This window comes from Hoplias malabaricus, chromosome 2 (assembly GCF_029633855.1).
Source record: "Hoplias malabaricus isolate fHopMal1 chromosome 2, fHopMal1.hap1, whole genome shotgun sequence".
NCBI classification, from domain to species: Eukaryota; Metazoa; Chordata; class Actinopteri; order Characiformes; family Erythrinidae; genus Hoplias; species Hoplias malabaricus.
Genome location: NC_089801.1, coordinates 530298 through 544006, shown reverse-complemented (window position 1 = coordinate 544006; position 13709 = coordinate 530298). Strand labels below are relative to the sequence as shown.

At 41.1% G+C, this 13709-nt stretch overlaps 2 protein-coding genes across 3 annotated transcripts; one reads left to right on the top strand and one right to left on the bottom strand.

Moving 5' to 3' along the window:
- Positions 1-46: 46 nt before the first annotated feature.
- Positions 47-1397, bottom strand: nop10 (NOP10 ribonucleoprotein homolog (yeast)). The gene is made up of 2 exons (XM_066658979.1): positions 1191-1397; positions 47-383 (listed from the first exon to the last, which is right to left on the bottom strand). The coding sequence occupies exons 1-2, from the start codon at positions 1242-1244 to the stop codon at positions 243-245; spliced, it is 195 nt and encodes a 64-aa protein (XP_066515076.1). The 5' UTR covers positions 1245-1397; the 3' UTR covers positions 47-242.
- Positions 1398-1458: 61 nt separating this feature from the next.
- Positions 1459-13406, top strand: LOC136683217 (centromere-associated protein E-like). Of its 2 annotated transcripts, XM_066658977.1 has the most exons (9): positions 1459-1506; positions 1860-1952; positions 2574-2687; positions 2837-3723; positions 3912-4040; positions 8252-8376; positions 8463-8692; positions 8818-8904; positions 9518-13406. In XM_066658977.1, the coding sequence occupies exons 4-9, from the start codon at positions 3038-3040 to the stop codon at positions 13394-13396; spliced, it is 5136 nt and encodes a 1711-aa protein (XP_066515074.1). In that variant the 5' UTR covers positions 1459-1506; positions 1860-1952; positions 2574-2687; positions 2837-3037; the 3' UTR covers positions 13397-13406. The 2 variants fall into 2 exon arrangements, with proteins under 2 accessions (XP_066515074.1, XP_066515073.1); XM_066658976.1 differs by having other exon boundaries at positions 2574-3723.
- Positions 13407-13709: the final 303 nt, after the last annotated feature.

Genomic DNA, 13709 nt, shown 5'->3' with positions numbered 1-13709 from the left:
ACAATCTGAACATAAAAATACAACAGGCAGCGCAGCATGTCAGCAAATCATATTTTATTGAAAATGCAAGGCTCCTCTTCACTAGAATTAAACCATGTTAGGAACCAGGTTTAAAAAATTCCAACTCAGATCACATCACGTGTGCTCTACTGAACAGAGTAATACAATAATTCACAGGGAAACTAATCTATATCCACATCCACATCCATCCACACTTGCACGATTGTCCATTTCTTCATGTTTCACAGAACAGGTCTTGGCTGCTGGGTCAGCAGAAGTCCGAAGCGTTTCTTGATGGTCACTCGATGGCGGGAAAACTTGTCATCTGGAGAGAATCGAGCCGGGTGTGCAGAGCTGGTGGGTTTGCCTTCTGGATCCACCTTCTGAAACAGGAAAGTAAGTAAACGATGAAGTAAACATGACCGAATTGTTCAACACACATTTGGACTTACGACAGCAGGTCAACAACTTCATATTCTCGTTATATTTATGTAAAATTCAGATTATTAAAACTGTGACTATAATCCTGTTGCTGTCGACAACAACCGTATTGTGGGTGGGAGGGATGAGGAGGGCGTCAGTCAGTCACTGAATGATGCTGATTGTAAACACTGTTTAAACAACAACTGCATTAGACCCCAACAAATTAAATAGGTCAGTTATCAATTTGTATTTTCAATGACAACACAACATCATAAATAATTTGTTTTGGAAGATTTGTTGTTTTCTATTACTAAACAACATCCATGAAGACAGGGGATGCAATTATGCCTAGACTCCTAATATACTTTTCAAGGGTACTTTATAGTAGTGTTTAGCTTAGAACAATTTGAATGGTGAAGTGTGTTGCGTATTAAAAAGGGATTTATTGTTATGATGTCCATATGATGGCTTATTACAACAGAAGAACGCTTTGTGCTGTACCTATACTTCCAGTTTAAACAGATGCTAATAGATAGATTCTCTATCAATTTGAAAAAAAAAAAATTCAAAACATTTCCCCAAGGCTCTACACTTGGTAATGGTTCCAAACACAACCAGTCCTTATAATGAATAAAACACTTGAAGAACCCACATTTAAGACTGTACGGAAAAAGGTTTTTCTACCAACGGTTCAATCAACATTACTGCAATTTGAATTGTACTTATTTAGTGTAAACTGAAGAAAAACATGAGGTGTTCGGACTCACCTTCAGGGTGTAGACCCTTTCTCCGTTCTCGTTGAGGAAGAACTGCAGGAACATGATGACTGCTAAGGTCCTCTCAGGTGTTTCTCTTCTCTGAGGGCTGTGAGTTTATGGTGAGTTAAGCCCAAGCCTTTTATTTCGATAAACAAAGAGCTACAAACGCGAAACAGAGCTCCAAAGACCACCACGCGGTTCTCCTCCACTCTCCAGTGGAAATGACTTCCGATGTTATATGCGCAGGGAATGATGGGAAATGTAGTTGCTTCCTAACTCAAAAGCGAGCGACTGCCACCTACAGTTGGGGACATTTACCTACTGCGTTCGTTATTTCACTTACCCATTTTTTCTTCACATTTTATTTTTATTAATTAAATTATTTATGTAATGTACGTGTTGCTTGGTTCTAACGTAATTACCGTATTTCTAAACGTGTAGCTACTTTAATACATTGTTAAGTAAAATATGCTGCCGTTCACTGATATAGATTTGGGAAAGTGAAATACCACATGCTCAAATATTAACAAAACCTCTGTTAATTTAGGGTCTTACAGTTACATCCTTCACACCTTTTTTTGTATTTTCTCATCAGTTTTAGGGGTTTATTTCTGTAATGTAACTGACGTCCTCAGCTTTTCTGTCAGAATGTTTACACCTGTTTGTTTTTGAAATTAGACCCGTATATGATAGATGCACTGCAGATTTTCACTGCTTTATAATGTGTGGCCGTCCGTAGAGGACTGCAGTTTCTGGCCTGTGTTTTCAGAGGTGGGTAAATGAGCTTAAAAATTGCAATTATTAAAATTATAATACTTTTTTTCAAATAAAAACATGGTTGTTTGTCTTAACATAAAAAGCCATTATAAAGAGAAGTACAAAGTTAGCTCGGCCTGTTGATTAGGGCCACCTCTGAGGGATATTTTTCAAAGCAGAATTTAAGCCTGTCCTATAAGAGCAGAGCTGAGGGATATGAGGGCTTATGTTATTTTTATGTTATATATATATATACATTTTAAAAAAGAATTAATAAATTATTCACTCCTATGTGTTAACCTTCAGGATTGGTAGGACTGCATTGATACAACCTTTGGGCCTAAGTTAAGAACATGTTTGGGATAGTTTACAGTAAAAACATTTTTGTAGAACAATTAAAGAACAATTTTTGACTCTAAAGATTAAGACCTATAAACAGATTAAAATACAGAAACTAGATTAATTCTGTGTGCTTATTAAATTTGTCTCATTGTTATTAAAAGGAGATTTGTAATATAACAGGAGACTTCTTTTCAATTAAGCTATTGTATAGTAGCTATACTTCATATTTTTAATGTACCTATTATAATATGAACTTTCCTATGTGCACTAAACTTTCTTTTCACATGTTTACAGAGGTTGTATAACCTGTAGACCTGGTTGAGGAAACAGAAAATCTGGAGGAGGTCGGAAGGAAGAACCAGTGACTTAAAACGTATCAATCCTATCTTGTAGCCGAAAGAGACTCCGGTGAATATATTTAATCCCAATGCTACTTCCCTCTTCCCCCTCTCGGGAATATTACACAAAACAGTTGTGAAATTAAGTCACTCCATATGCAAAACATTCTTGACCCAGCTGAGCTGGTTTCATTTCTAACACCTGTGCAACCCCATCAGAATGATATTCCACATGTTTCAACACCTCATGTGGTTGTGAAGTATCCAGTTCAAACTCAGCTGCAGCTAGGATCACATACATTGATTCAGGAAAATGATCCAGGACCGTCCAGTATCCCAGAAGTGGACCTTTCTATTTCAGTTCCCTTAATAAAGTCCACAGAGAAGGCTGCCATACTACAACTTAAAGACAACCCAAACATGTTTGTGAATTCTCAACTACATTCTGATGTAATATCAGAAAATACACCACATCCACTGCCCAACTCACTTCAGCCTCCCAATCTGAATGCTGGAGCTTTTTGGGAATTTCCAGGACCACCAATTTTACCAGTTCATACAATGTCAGCCAAACCCTTAAACTATCTTAAAGCCCAGCAGCCACCAGTTTTGCTGGATTCAAAATACCCCCAGTATACCCAACAATTCCACCCTCCTTGCCTCCCACCTCTTTATGTCAACAGCACACAGTCGAATAATCCGTCTACATCTTGCTATGTCCAGTCACACATTGAGCCCAGTTACCTTCCAGTCTCTGACCTAAAGTTCCAGCCAGCCGGCCAACCAGAGCCTCAGATAAACTTTAAAAATATGTCACCAGTATTTCGTATGAGCCCCCAAAGCCACCTTCTATTTCTCTGCAAGGACCCACAGTTTCTGCCCCCACACATTCAAAAGATCAGTCCTCACTTATCTCATTCAAATGCCCAAGGTCCATCGTGCCATAGTAGATTTAAACAGCCTTCTGTGATACATTCCCCTTGTGAGGGGACTAGTCTCTCTCAAAAACTATACAAAAGCTACAGGTTGTGGCAGTTGTACTGCAGGGAAGCAAAGTCTTTCTACAGCAGCAGTCCAGATGTGGAGGCCTTGGCTTGCTTCTTCCTGTAAGTATTATAGGAGCAGTCACATTTTTACTACAATTATTATTATTATTTGTCATTATCTTGACATCTAGTGGCCTGTATGTGTCAGAGATTCTATATTAAACATAATTTAAACATGGACAATCATGCATTGCTTTTAAATTTAGCAGTATACCTCAGTTTTGATCGCTGTGATACTTGTCTTTTAGACCAGTAATTCGTGCCATCACTCTTCAGTGTCCTGAAATCTCTCTCCCTGAAGCAGTGAAGACAGCTGTGTCAGAGTGGGAGAAGCACTCCAACTATGACCGCATGGACTACTACCACATGGCCCAAAAGTTAGTGTGAACTGTAACTTACAGTGGCTTTCAAAAGTATTCATACCCCTTGAAATTTTTCACATTTTGTCACCTTACAACCACAAACTTATATGGATTTTATTGAGATTTTAAGTGATAGACCAACACAACGTAGCACATAATTGTGAAGTGGAACGAAAATGATACATTCATTCATTACCTTCATTAATTACATTCATTATCTGTAACCCTTATCCAGTTCAGGGTCGCGGTGGGTCCAGAGCCTACCTGGAATCATTGGGCGCAAGGCAGGAATACACCCTGGAGAGGGCGCCATTCCTTCACAGGGCAACACACACACACACATTCACTCACACCTACGGACACTTTTGAGTCGCCAATCCACCTACCAACGCGTGTTTTTGAACTGTGGAAGGAAACCGGAGCACCCGGAGGAAACCCACACAGACACAGGGAGAACACACCAACTCCTCACAGACAGTCACCCGGAGGAAACCCACGCGGACACAGAGAGAACACACCAACTCCTCACAGACAGTCACCCGAAGGAAACCCACACAGACACAGGGAGAACACACCATCTCCTCACAGACAGTCACCCGGAGCGGGTATGGAACCCACAACCTCCAGGCCCCTGAAGTTGTGTGACACTACCTGCTGCGCCACCGTGCCGCTCCAAAATGATACATGGTTTTCAGAATTTTAATCAAATAAAAATCTGAAAAGTGTGACATGAAATACTACCTATATCAATACTTTGTAAAGCCACCTTTCACTACAATTACAGCTGCAAGTCAATTGGGGTATGTCTCTACCAGAGATTTTTGCCTATTTTTCTTTGCAAAATAGCTCAAGCGCTGCCAGGTTGAATGGAGCACGTCCGTGAACAGCGCTGTTTATGTCTTGCCACAGATGCTCAATGGGATTTAGGTCAGGACGTTGACTGGACCATTCTTACACATGAATAATCTTTGATTCAAACCATTCCACTGCGGGTTTGGCTGTATGTTTAGGGTCATTGTCTTGCTGGAAGGTGAATCTCTTTCCCAGTCTCAAGTCTTTTGCAGCCTCCAACAGGTTTTCTTCCAGGATTGCCCTGTATTTAGCTCCATCCATCTTCCCATTAACTCTGATTAGCTTCTCTCTCCTTGCTGAAGAAAAGCATCCCCACAGTATGATGCTGCCACCACCATGTTTCACAGTGGGGATGGTGTGTTCAGGGTGATCAGCAGTATTACTTTTCTGTCACACTTTGCATTTAAACCAAAATGATCAACTTTGGTCTCATCTGACCAGAGCACCTTCTTCCACGTTTGCTGCATCCGCTACATGGTTTGTGGCAAACTGCCACAGCAATGGCTTTCTTCTTGCCACGCTTCCATAAAGGCCAGATTTGTGGAGTGCACAACTTATAGATTCTCCCACCTGAGCTGTGGATTTTTGCAGCTCCCCCAGAGAGACCATGGGCCTCTTGGCCACTTCTCTGACCAGTGCTCTCCTTGCTCAATCAGTCAGTTTGGGTGGACGGCCATGTCTTGGTAGGTTTGCAGTTGTAGAATACTTTTTCCATTTTTGGATGATGAACTGAACAAGGCTCCCTGGGATGCTCAAAGCTTGGGATGTGTTTTTATAACCTAACTTTGCTTTAAACTTCTCCACAACTTTATCTCTGACCTGTCTGGTGAGTTCTTTGGTCTTCATGATGCTGTTTGTTCAATATTGTTCTTTAACAAACCACAGAGCCCTTCACAGAACAGGTGTATTTACAATGAGACTAAATTACACACAGTTGGAGTCTATTAACTAAGATTTAGTTTTAAGTGACTTCTGAAGACAATTGATTGCCCTGGATTTTTAGGGGAATCAGAGTGAAGGGGGCTACGTTGTGTTGGTCTATCACTTAAAATCACAATAAAGTACATTTAAGTTTGTGGTTGTAAGGTGACAAAATGTGAAAAAGCTCAAGGGGTATGAATACTTTTGCAAGCCAATGTAGGCTGGAAAATCAGTGCAAAACGAATGTTCAATAGAGTACCAAAAATTCCTTGCAACATCACTTTTTAGTATCCAATCTAGTATCCAATTTAGCATCTACATCTGTGATGTGTAGACATATTCCAAAAGCTAGAGTACCCACAGACTGAATTACCTATACACATTAAGTTGATTGGATTATAATACGCTATATTGGCAATAAATAAATAAATACTGTTACGACCCAGTCTAGGGTTGAGCCGTAACAGAATGAGGAATGGGTTGTAATTAATATATGTGAAGAGAATAACTGTAACAGATGTAAATGGTGAAACAAAAAGGACACAAACGGAAACACAGAATGGATAATGAATAGAATATATATTGTAAATGTGATATGTACAACGAAACCAAACACCAGTGAACTTCAGGAAGGCCTTTAGCCGACAAAAACAACAAACAAACACCCCTCCTAACTGACCCACAAACAACTCTAACTTACCTAAGTGTAAACAAAAGGAAACAAAAGACAACACCTTACCTTCCTCCCTGTCTATACACAAAAACACACACAAAACCCACTCCCAAAACAAACGGCAGCCAACCCTACTCTGGTGAAATATATACACAAAATTTACAAAAGATAGATCTAGCATCAGTGTTCAAAAGGGCAAAAACAAACTCGTAGTCGAAATTGGAATGGATCAAAGTCAAAACCAGGCAAACAGAATTCAATATACACAATACAAATCACAGCACAAAACAAAGCTCTCTAACATCGTACACAGACACGTATTTATGACTCCCGCCGAGATGACGTAGACGAAGTGATGACAGACAACACATGGACTGGATGGTGGACTGGATGGTGGACCGGACTCTGGACGGTGAACAAATACACGAACTGGAACATGGAATGGAACAGATTGCAGAACCTATACATTTACAGAGATAGTGAGAGAGAGAAAACACACACATACACAGCGCAGCGTAACAATACATAAATAACAACACATTCAATATTCCTTCATTTATCTACCCTAGGCGGCACGGTTGTGCAGCAGGTAGTGTCGCAGTCACACAGCTGTGGGTTTGAATCCCGCTCCGAATGACTGTGAGGGGTTTGGTGTGTTCTCCCCGTGTCCGCGTAGGTTTCCTCCCACAGCCCAAAAACACACGTTGGTAGGTGGATTGGCGACTCAAAAGTGTCCGTAGGTGTGAGTGTTTGTGTGTGAGTGTTTGTGTTGCCCTGTGAAGGACTGGCGCCCCCTCCAGGGTGTATTCCCGCCTTGCGCCCAATGATTCCAGGTAGGCTCTGGACCCACCATGACCCTGAACTGGATAACCGGTTACAGATAATGGATGGATGGATTATGTACCGTAACTGCTTCAAGCTGTATAGTGTGGCAATGGGTCTGCTTTCCTGGAATCACTGGGTAAAAGAACGGGGCACATCTTGGACAGGGATCCAGTCCATAGCAAGACACCACTGACTAATCCTGTTACTTCCACCTTCACACCTGTGGACAAGTTCTCTCAGCTACTCCACTAGTGTTGGGACTTCTGGAGTAAACCACAGTTCATCCAATATTTCCTCTGTGACGTTTTTTAAAATGGAGTGTTTCCCACGTCTTCTTAACTAGGGCTTATAGACTAGATGTCTGTCCGCATTCAAGAAATCCTTGAAGACCCAGCTCTTCCAAGACTATCTCTTGCACTGAAAGTCTTTCTTTAATGCACTTCTTACTTCCTGCATATTGCACTCAATGTAAGGTAATTTGTATAAATTGTGCTGTAGTTTGAATGTTAGATCCTCTTTTGTAAGTCGCTTTGGATAAAAACGTCTGCCAAATGCATAAATGTAAATGTAGATGTTAGAACAATAGTGTGAGGATTCAACAGCAGTTTGCTTAGATCAGGTTTTGATATGGGTGGCACGGTGTATCCAGGAATGAATGAGTGAATAATGCCCTGTTATGCTGTGGTACATTCTCCAAGGTGTGTTCCTGCCTTGCACCCAGCGGTTATGGGTAAGCATCAGACCCACCAGAATCATATGGTTACAGGATATGAATAAATGTAAAAAGGCTCTGATGTTGGATTATTATTTTAGAGTTTCAGGCGGCCATTCCAATCTTAAAGGAAGCTGTGGGGTGGTACTATGGGTGTGCTTCAGACATTGGAAGGTACAAGGGGTGAACAGTTGGGACTCAAAATGGAATAATAGACCCATAGATATACCTGTCTTTTTTCAGGTTCATGGAATTTGAGGTGGAGGAACTGAAACACTTCTGGGCAGAAGAAAAGGCTATATATAGCCAGGAGACTCCACGACAAAATCAGAATCCAATTCTAAAAAATGAATCATCTAGGTTAACAGGTCAGCACTTAAATGGGGTTTAGAGTCTTAAAGAGATATCAGTTATGAATAAATCTGAAAGAAACACTTACTTTTTCTCTCTGAAGGCAACAGACCTAAGCAAAGCTTGAACCAAGATGCAGGCCGCAGGACCAAAAATCCTAAAAGTGGTCCTACAGCATCATGTTGTGGTCGGCAAGTCAAAAGTAATATTCAAGACCTGTTTGAAAAGGCACTAGAGGAGTACAGTGAGATCATGGAAGCCTTGGAAGCAAACAAGAAAGGGAGCTCTGAGGATACTGAGGACGAGGATGTGAATGATGACATTGAAAATGAGGTTAAAATATATACTATTGAGTATCCCAATGAGATTTGCAGAGAGTTTTTTAATGAGGTACAAAGCTCTACATTTCATTGTAAATTTAGCTCATAAAGACTTTAAGTATCATTCTTTTTTCTCAGGTTGGGGCGGAGATCGACATGGCTTTTCTCTCTTCTCTGCTGTCTGCAGATTCCACCACTACAGATGTGCCGACACGGCTAGATGAGGTTAGTGATTTCAGATGTTTCTTGTGTATTTTTATCTAAATCAAATTTTATATTCAGTATACACCACTTATCTTTTTTTTTAATGGTGCTGTGCAAAAGTGAGAAGATATTTGCGTACATCTTACACATTTTCACAAACATATGAGGGAAAAGTCAAAGGAAAATAAGTGAATTGACTATTATTAAATATTAAAAGATATATAGGAAAATGGGAATTTTAGCAACTTTGCAAACCTTGAAGACCACCAAAATATTCTAACTTTTGGAGACAGCTGTGGCCTGGTGGTTAGGGAACTGGGCTTGTAACTGGAAGGTTGCCGGTTTGATTCCCAGAGCCGGCAGGTCATGACTGAAGTGCCCTTGAGTAAGGCACCTAACTCCCAACTGCTCCCGAGAGGTGTCACTAGGGCTGCCAACTGCTCTGGACACGTGTTCTCATTGCCCCCTAGTGTTCACTAGTGTGTGGAAATGTGTGTTTTGCTGTACGGATTGGGTTAAATTTAGAGAACAAATTCCTCTGTGTGCCACCACAATGGTCATTTAAGTGATTCTAATTTTCCTGAAACGATTAAACAATGTCAATGTAACCCTTTACTTCTCGGACGATACACAGGGTGTGCCCAGTGGTGTCCCTTTACTGCAAACAGCGTGCCTCTTAAGTCCTCAGACCACAGATGAATCCATTTATGCAGCACCACATCTGTCTCCATCACCTGGACCTTCACCTCACCTCCATGCAGCTCCCCAACTGTCTAGACCCCAACATTCAAAACCTCTTCAGCCCCATCAATCCAATAGCACCAGGTCTCTCTCTGTGGACAACACCAATGGCCCTGTGACTGAAACCTTATCCCACAGCATGGAGCAGTTAAAGACCATTGTAGTGGACTCTGGTTCCCTAGGTCATGTGCAATTCAAGTTGACTAATTTAGACATTCATAAAGTAACTCTGGCAAGGTACAAAAAATGCACATTCAAAAGCTCAAATAGCACAAAAACAAAGACCTCTCTTGAAAACAGAATGAAGACTGTCAATATAGAGAAGGAAAACAAACATATGACCCTAAAACAGACAGTCATAGAAGGCTTATCTAATGTAGACAAAGACAGTGATGGGAAAGATATGCCACTGTTTTTAGACAAAAACGATGACCTCCCAAAAGTGGAGAATAAAGACGTTAAAGAGGCTTGTTCCACTGGAGAGTTGTTACTTGAAGACCACTCAAACCTTTCTGTTGACTGTGAGACAGGGCATTTACAGGAAGTGGCAATGCTTTCCACATCATCTTCCTCAAGACAAGACCATTCTACCTCCACCAGGCCTCCAAGAATCCTGAGTCCTCCCTCTCATATATCGACACCGGAGAGAGAAACTCCCAAAGAGAAATCAATGAGTTTCCATGTTGAAACTAATAAAACCAAGAAAGATGAAGGTCATTTAACAAGTTCCTCATGCTGTCCACCAAGTTTGTCACACCTATCTTTTTGTGTTCTAAGGAACTACTCACCAAGCATAGCCGAGCTTATAAAGAAGGTAACTGAGGTGTCTAAGTTGGTTAGATCTTCACTACACTATCCTTGCCCTTTTGAGTCTTTTTATCCACCTTCTGATCATTCCAGTCAGGATCCTACTCAGAAAGATGGGTTACAAGAACTGACCTGCTTCACTGAAGTTTCTGAATCTACACACACTGAAAGGATGGTTCCAGATGCTCCTTCAAATTGCTCGATTTCTGACCACAAACCTGTCTTTTCAACTAACACAGAAAAACAAGACCCTAAAAGAACAACAGCTGGAATTATAAAATCCAGCCATGTATTAGACAGAGACATAAAATCAAGTCAGGACAAAACAAAGCCAGTTAAGGAGACATCCGAAACACCTGAAGCGCTGCCTGAAACAATGGAGGACCAAAACCTCCAAGCGGAACAACATATCCCACACCAAAAATATGCAGTTACAGACCATAAGACACATGTCAATGAACAACAAACTTTCCATTTAGGGGATGCATATCTTGGAAGTCTAAAGTGCTACAGTGCAGTGGATATTGACAGAACAAAGTTGACTGAGTCAAGCCAGGACAAAACAAAACCAGTTAAACACACAGCCAAAAGAACTGAGGTGATTCCTCAAATAGTGGTGGACCAGAACCTTCAAGATCTACCTCAAATGGATGAGCAATCAAACCCAATAGTCAAAGATTCCACAACAAATATTAATCCCACACGTTTCAGCTCAGTAGATCAAGACCTTCCCTCAGAAAGGGAATCCTCTCCAACTACAGTTCTAAACGCACAGGATCATATGGTATCTTTAGCCCTAAGCAAGTTTACTAAATATGATGCTGTAACAAACATCCATTCAGGTGAATTGAGAGACGCAGCAGCAAGATCAAGAACTGCGCAAAAGACCCAATATTTAGAGAACACCTCAACTGTGCCAGAGTGTCTAGATTTTAATACAACAGAGCTGTCAAGCACAAAAGCAGACAGCACATTAGATATAGTTGATCTCAAGCTGGCTACAAATTTGCAGGACTCCCTGAGGCTTGTAGAGGTAGAAACTCCTCTGGAACCTGTGGCTGGAGGTGCAGAAATGAGCTCTTCCCATAAGGACATTGAATGTAACAGTGCAGTGGAGGATGCTGCAAGCAAAGAATCGACAGAGATTGATGCAGAGGTAACTGAGGACACAAATGGTCAGATTGGTCATGAGAGCAGTTTGACAGTAGAACATAATAACACACAAGTGGTCTCTAAAAAGTGGAAAGAGACTGGGATAAAGAGAAGAAAGTCCAATATACGTCCTGTATATCTGCCTGGGGAAAACAATGTTCAGACAGCTAAGGTGACGGAGATGACGACTGAAATGCCCCTGCCCAATACAACAGTAGAAAACGGAAGCACGTCGGCAGGGGAGAAGAGCACAGCTGGAGATGTTTTATGCATGAGTGAAGAAGAATTAAACCTGGTTCAAAAAACAGGAGCTGTCCAACATAAACAAGACAAAAGCAACACGATACAAACTAAGATTCTGGCCACTAAATATGAGGAGAAAAACGTAACAATTAAAGATACATTGCAGTCAAGTTCAAAGGAAAATCTCAACTCAAACAAGTGTGATGGAAGTAAAAGACCGAACAAAAGAGTGACCAGATCAAACACCAGATCTCAGGCAAGCAAGGAATCAACAGCAGCAGCTCACAGGGACTTAGAAATCATGGCAAAGGCACCCATCAGGAACGTGGAAGCAGATTCATCTCCACTTTCTGAGAGTAAGAATATTAGTATCAAGAACAAAAAAATGGTTGATTCAGCCAAAGAGAAAGAGCTAACAAAATTTGATGGAACCCAATCCACAGTATCAGAGGTAAGTGTGGATATAATGAAAGCTCAAAGACGTGAGAGAACAGCGACAGGAACTAGACAAGGCCAGAGAGAGGCTGAAACAAAAGTGGCACAAAAGGTAAGGGATGAAAGAAATGAGGATGTGAAAAGTACTGGGAGGTGCAGACTGAAATATTTATTTGATGAAAAGCAGGAAAGTGGGATAAATGCAGAGAAAGGGCACATCCCAAGCAGATTGGAGAGGCTGAGTAAACAAAGAACAGCAGAAAACTACAAGGCTTATTCTAGCTTTTTGATGGATACAAGAAGGACAAAAAGACTTAATATTCTGCCATCTGAAGAGGTAGCAGGGACACTGAAAATTAAAGCAAAGCAACCAAATGCTGAACGTACCACTTTAACAAAGAAAGTAGAGAGAAAACACCACCAGGTCATGGCAGGGATCAGTACAGCATCAAGGAGGAGCGGTCATGGTCGTGGTATACTGATGGATCCAAAACAGACAAGATCTGACACTGAACTTGGGGAGGACACTGAGACTGAGTGGATCTATACAGACAAAGGAAAAATGTTGGCTTTGAAAGAGAGTAGTCTCGTAGAACAGCCAGCAAGAATAACAAGGAGTATAGAAAGAGCAAAAAAGGAAATCACAGACAGGGAGAAGGAAGATGAAATTACCAGTGGAAGAACAAAAAGGGGGAAAGTGAGGATTAAAGAGCCTTTAGAAAGCAATAAAAATACTGGTTGGCTGAACAGCACTAAGAAAACGAGAAACCGTGGTGAATTGGTGGCTGTGGCAACTGCAAAAGAATTAGCCAAAATATGTGGAGAAAAATGTAGAGCTGATGCATCAGGAGGAATTCATTCAAGCGGGTCCGGCCAAAGATTGAGAATAAACAACTCGGTGCTTAGTACTAATGCTCCAGTTAAAGACAAGTCAAAGGCAACAGACGACAACATGAAAAACAGCATGTGGACAAGGTTTAAGAGAGGCAAAGGGCAAAACAACATGACTGACGTTAGTTCAATGGAACGGTCAATAAGAACCTGTGCACCATTTCAACATTCTCAGATGGATAAAAGAACGAGAGAAAGAAAATTGGCAAATGACAGCAGCAGCAACAGAGGGAGCCAAAAATGAGTAGCGTGAGGACAGGTTTGGAAGAGAAGCAGAGAATAGGGGAAATGGATTTGAGTGAAAAGAATGAAAGGAATACAAAAGACAAAAAGAGCAAAACAACCAGAGGTTCAAGGAGAGGACAGAGCTTGGGCAAATGTTTGCAAGACGAGAAAGATATTGAACAAGCAAGAAAATCAAGGCATGGTCCTTATTTTAATTGGGAATAACTACATGTGCAAAAGCCATGGGCACACCATCAAGGTCAAAACCCCCAGTACAGATAAAAAGCTGGGTTACAACCATATCTGTGACTCTCAAGAGTAGAAAGGTGTGC

Bases quoted from the DNA above. Each gene is read 5' to 3' on its own strand.
- nop10 (XM_066658979.1), bottom strand. From the start codon at position 1,244: ATGTTCCTGCAGTTCTTCCTCAACGAGAACGGAGAAAGGGTCTACACC. The intron at 384-1,190 runs GTGAGTCCGAAC...TTCCTGTTTCAG, and splicing joins AAAGGGTCTACACCCTGAAG to AAGGTGGATCCAGAAGGCAA.
- LOC136683217 (XM_066658976.1), top strand. From the start codon at position 2,774: ATGCAAAACATTCTTGACCCAGCTGAGCTGGTTTCATTTCTAACACCT. The intron at 3,724-3,911 runs GTAAGTATTATA...CTTGTCTTTTAG, and splicing joins GCCTTGGCTTGCTTCTTCCT to ACCAGTAATTCGTGCCATCA. The intron at 4,041-8,251 runs GTTAGTGTGAAC...GTCTTTTTTCAG, and splicing joins TACTACCACATGGCCCAAAA to GTTCATGGAATTTGAGGTGG.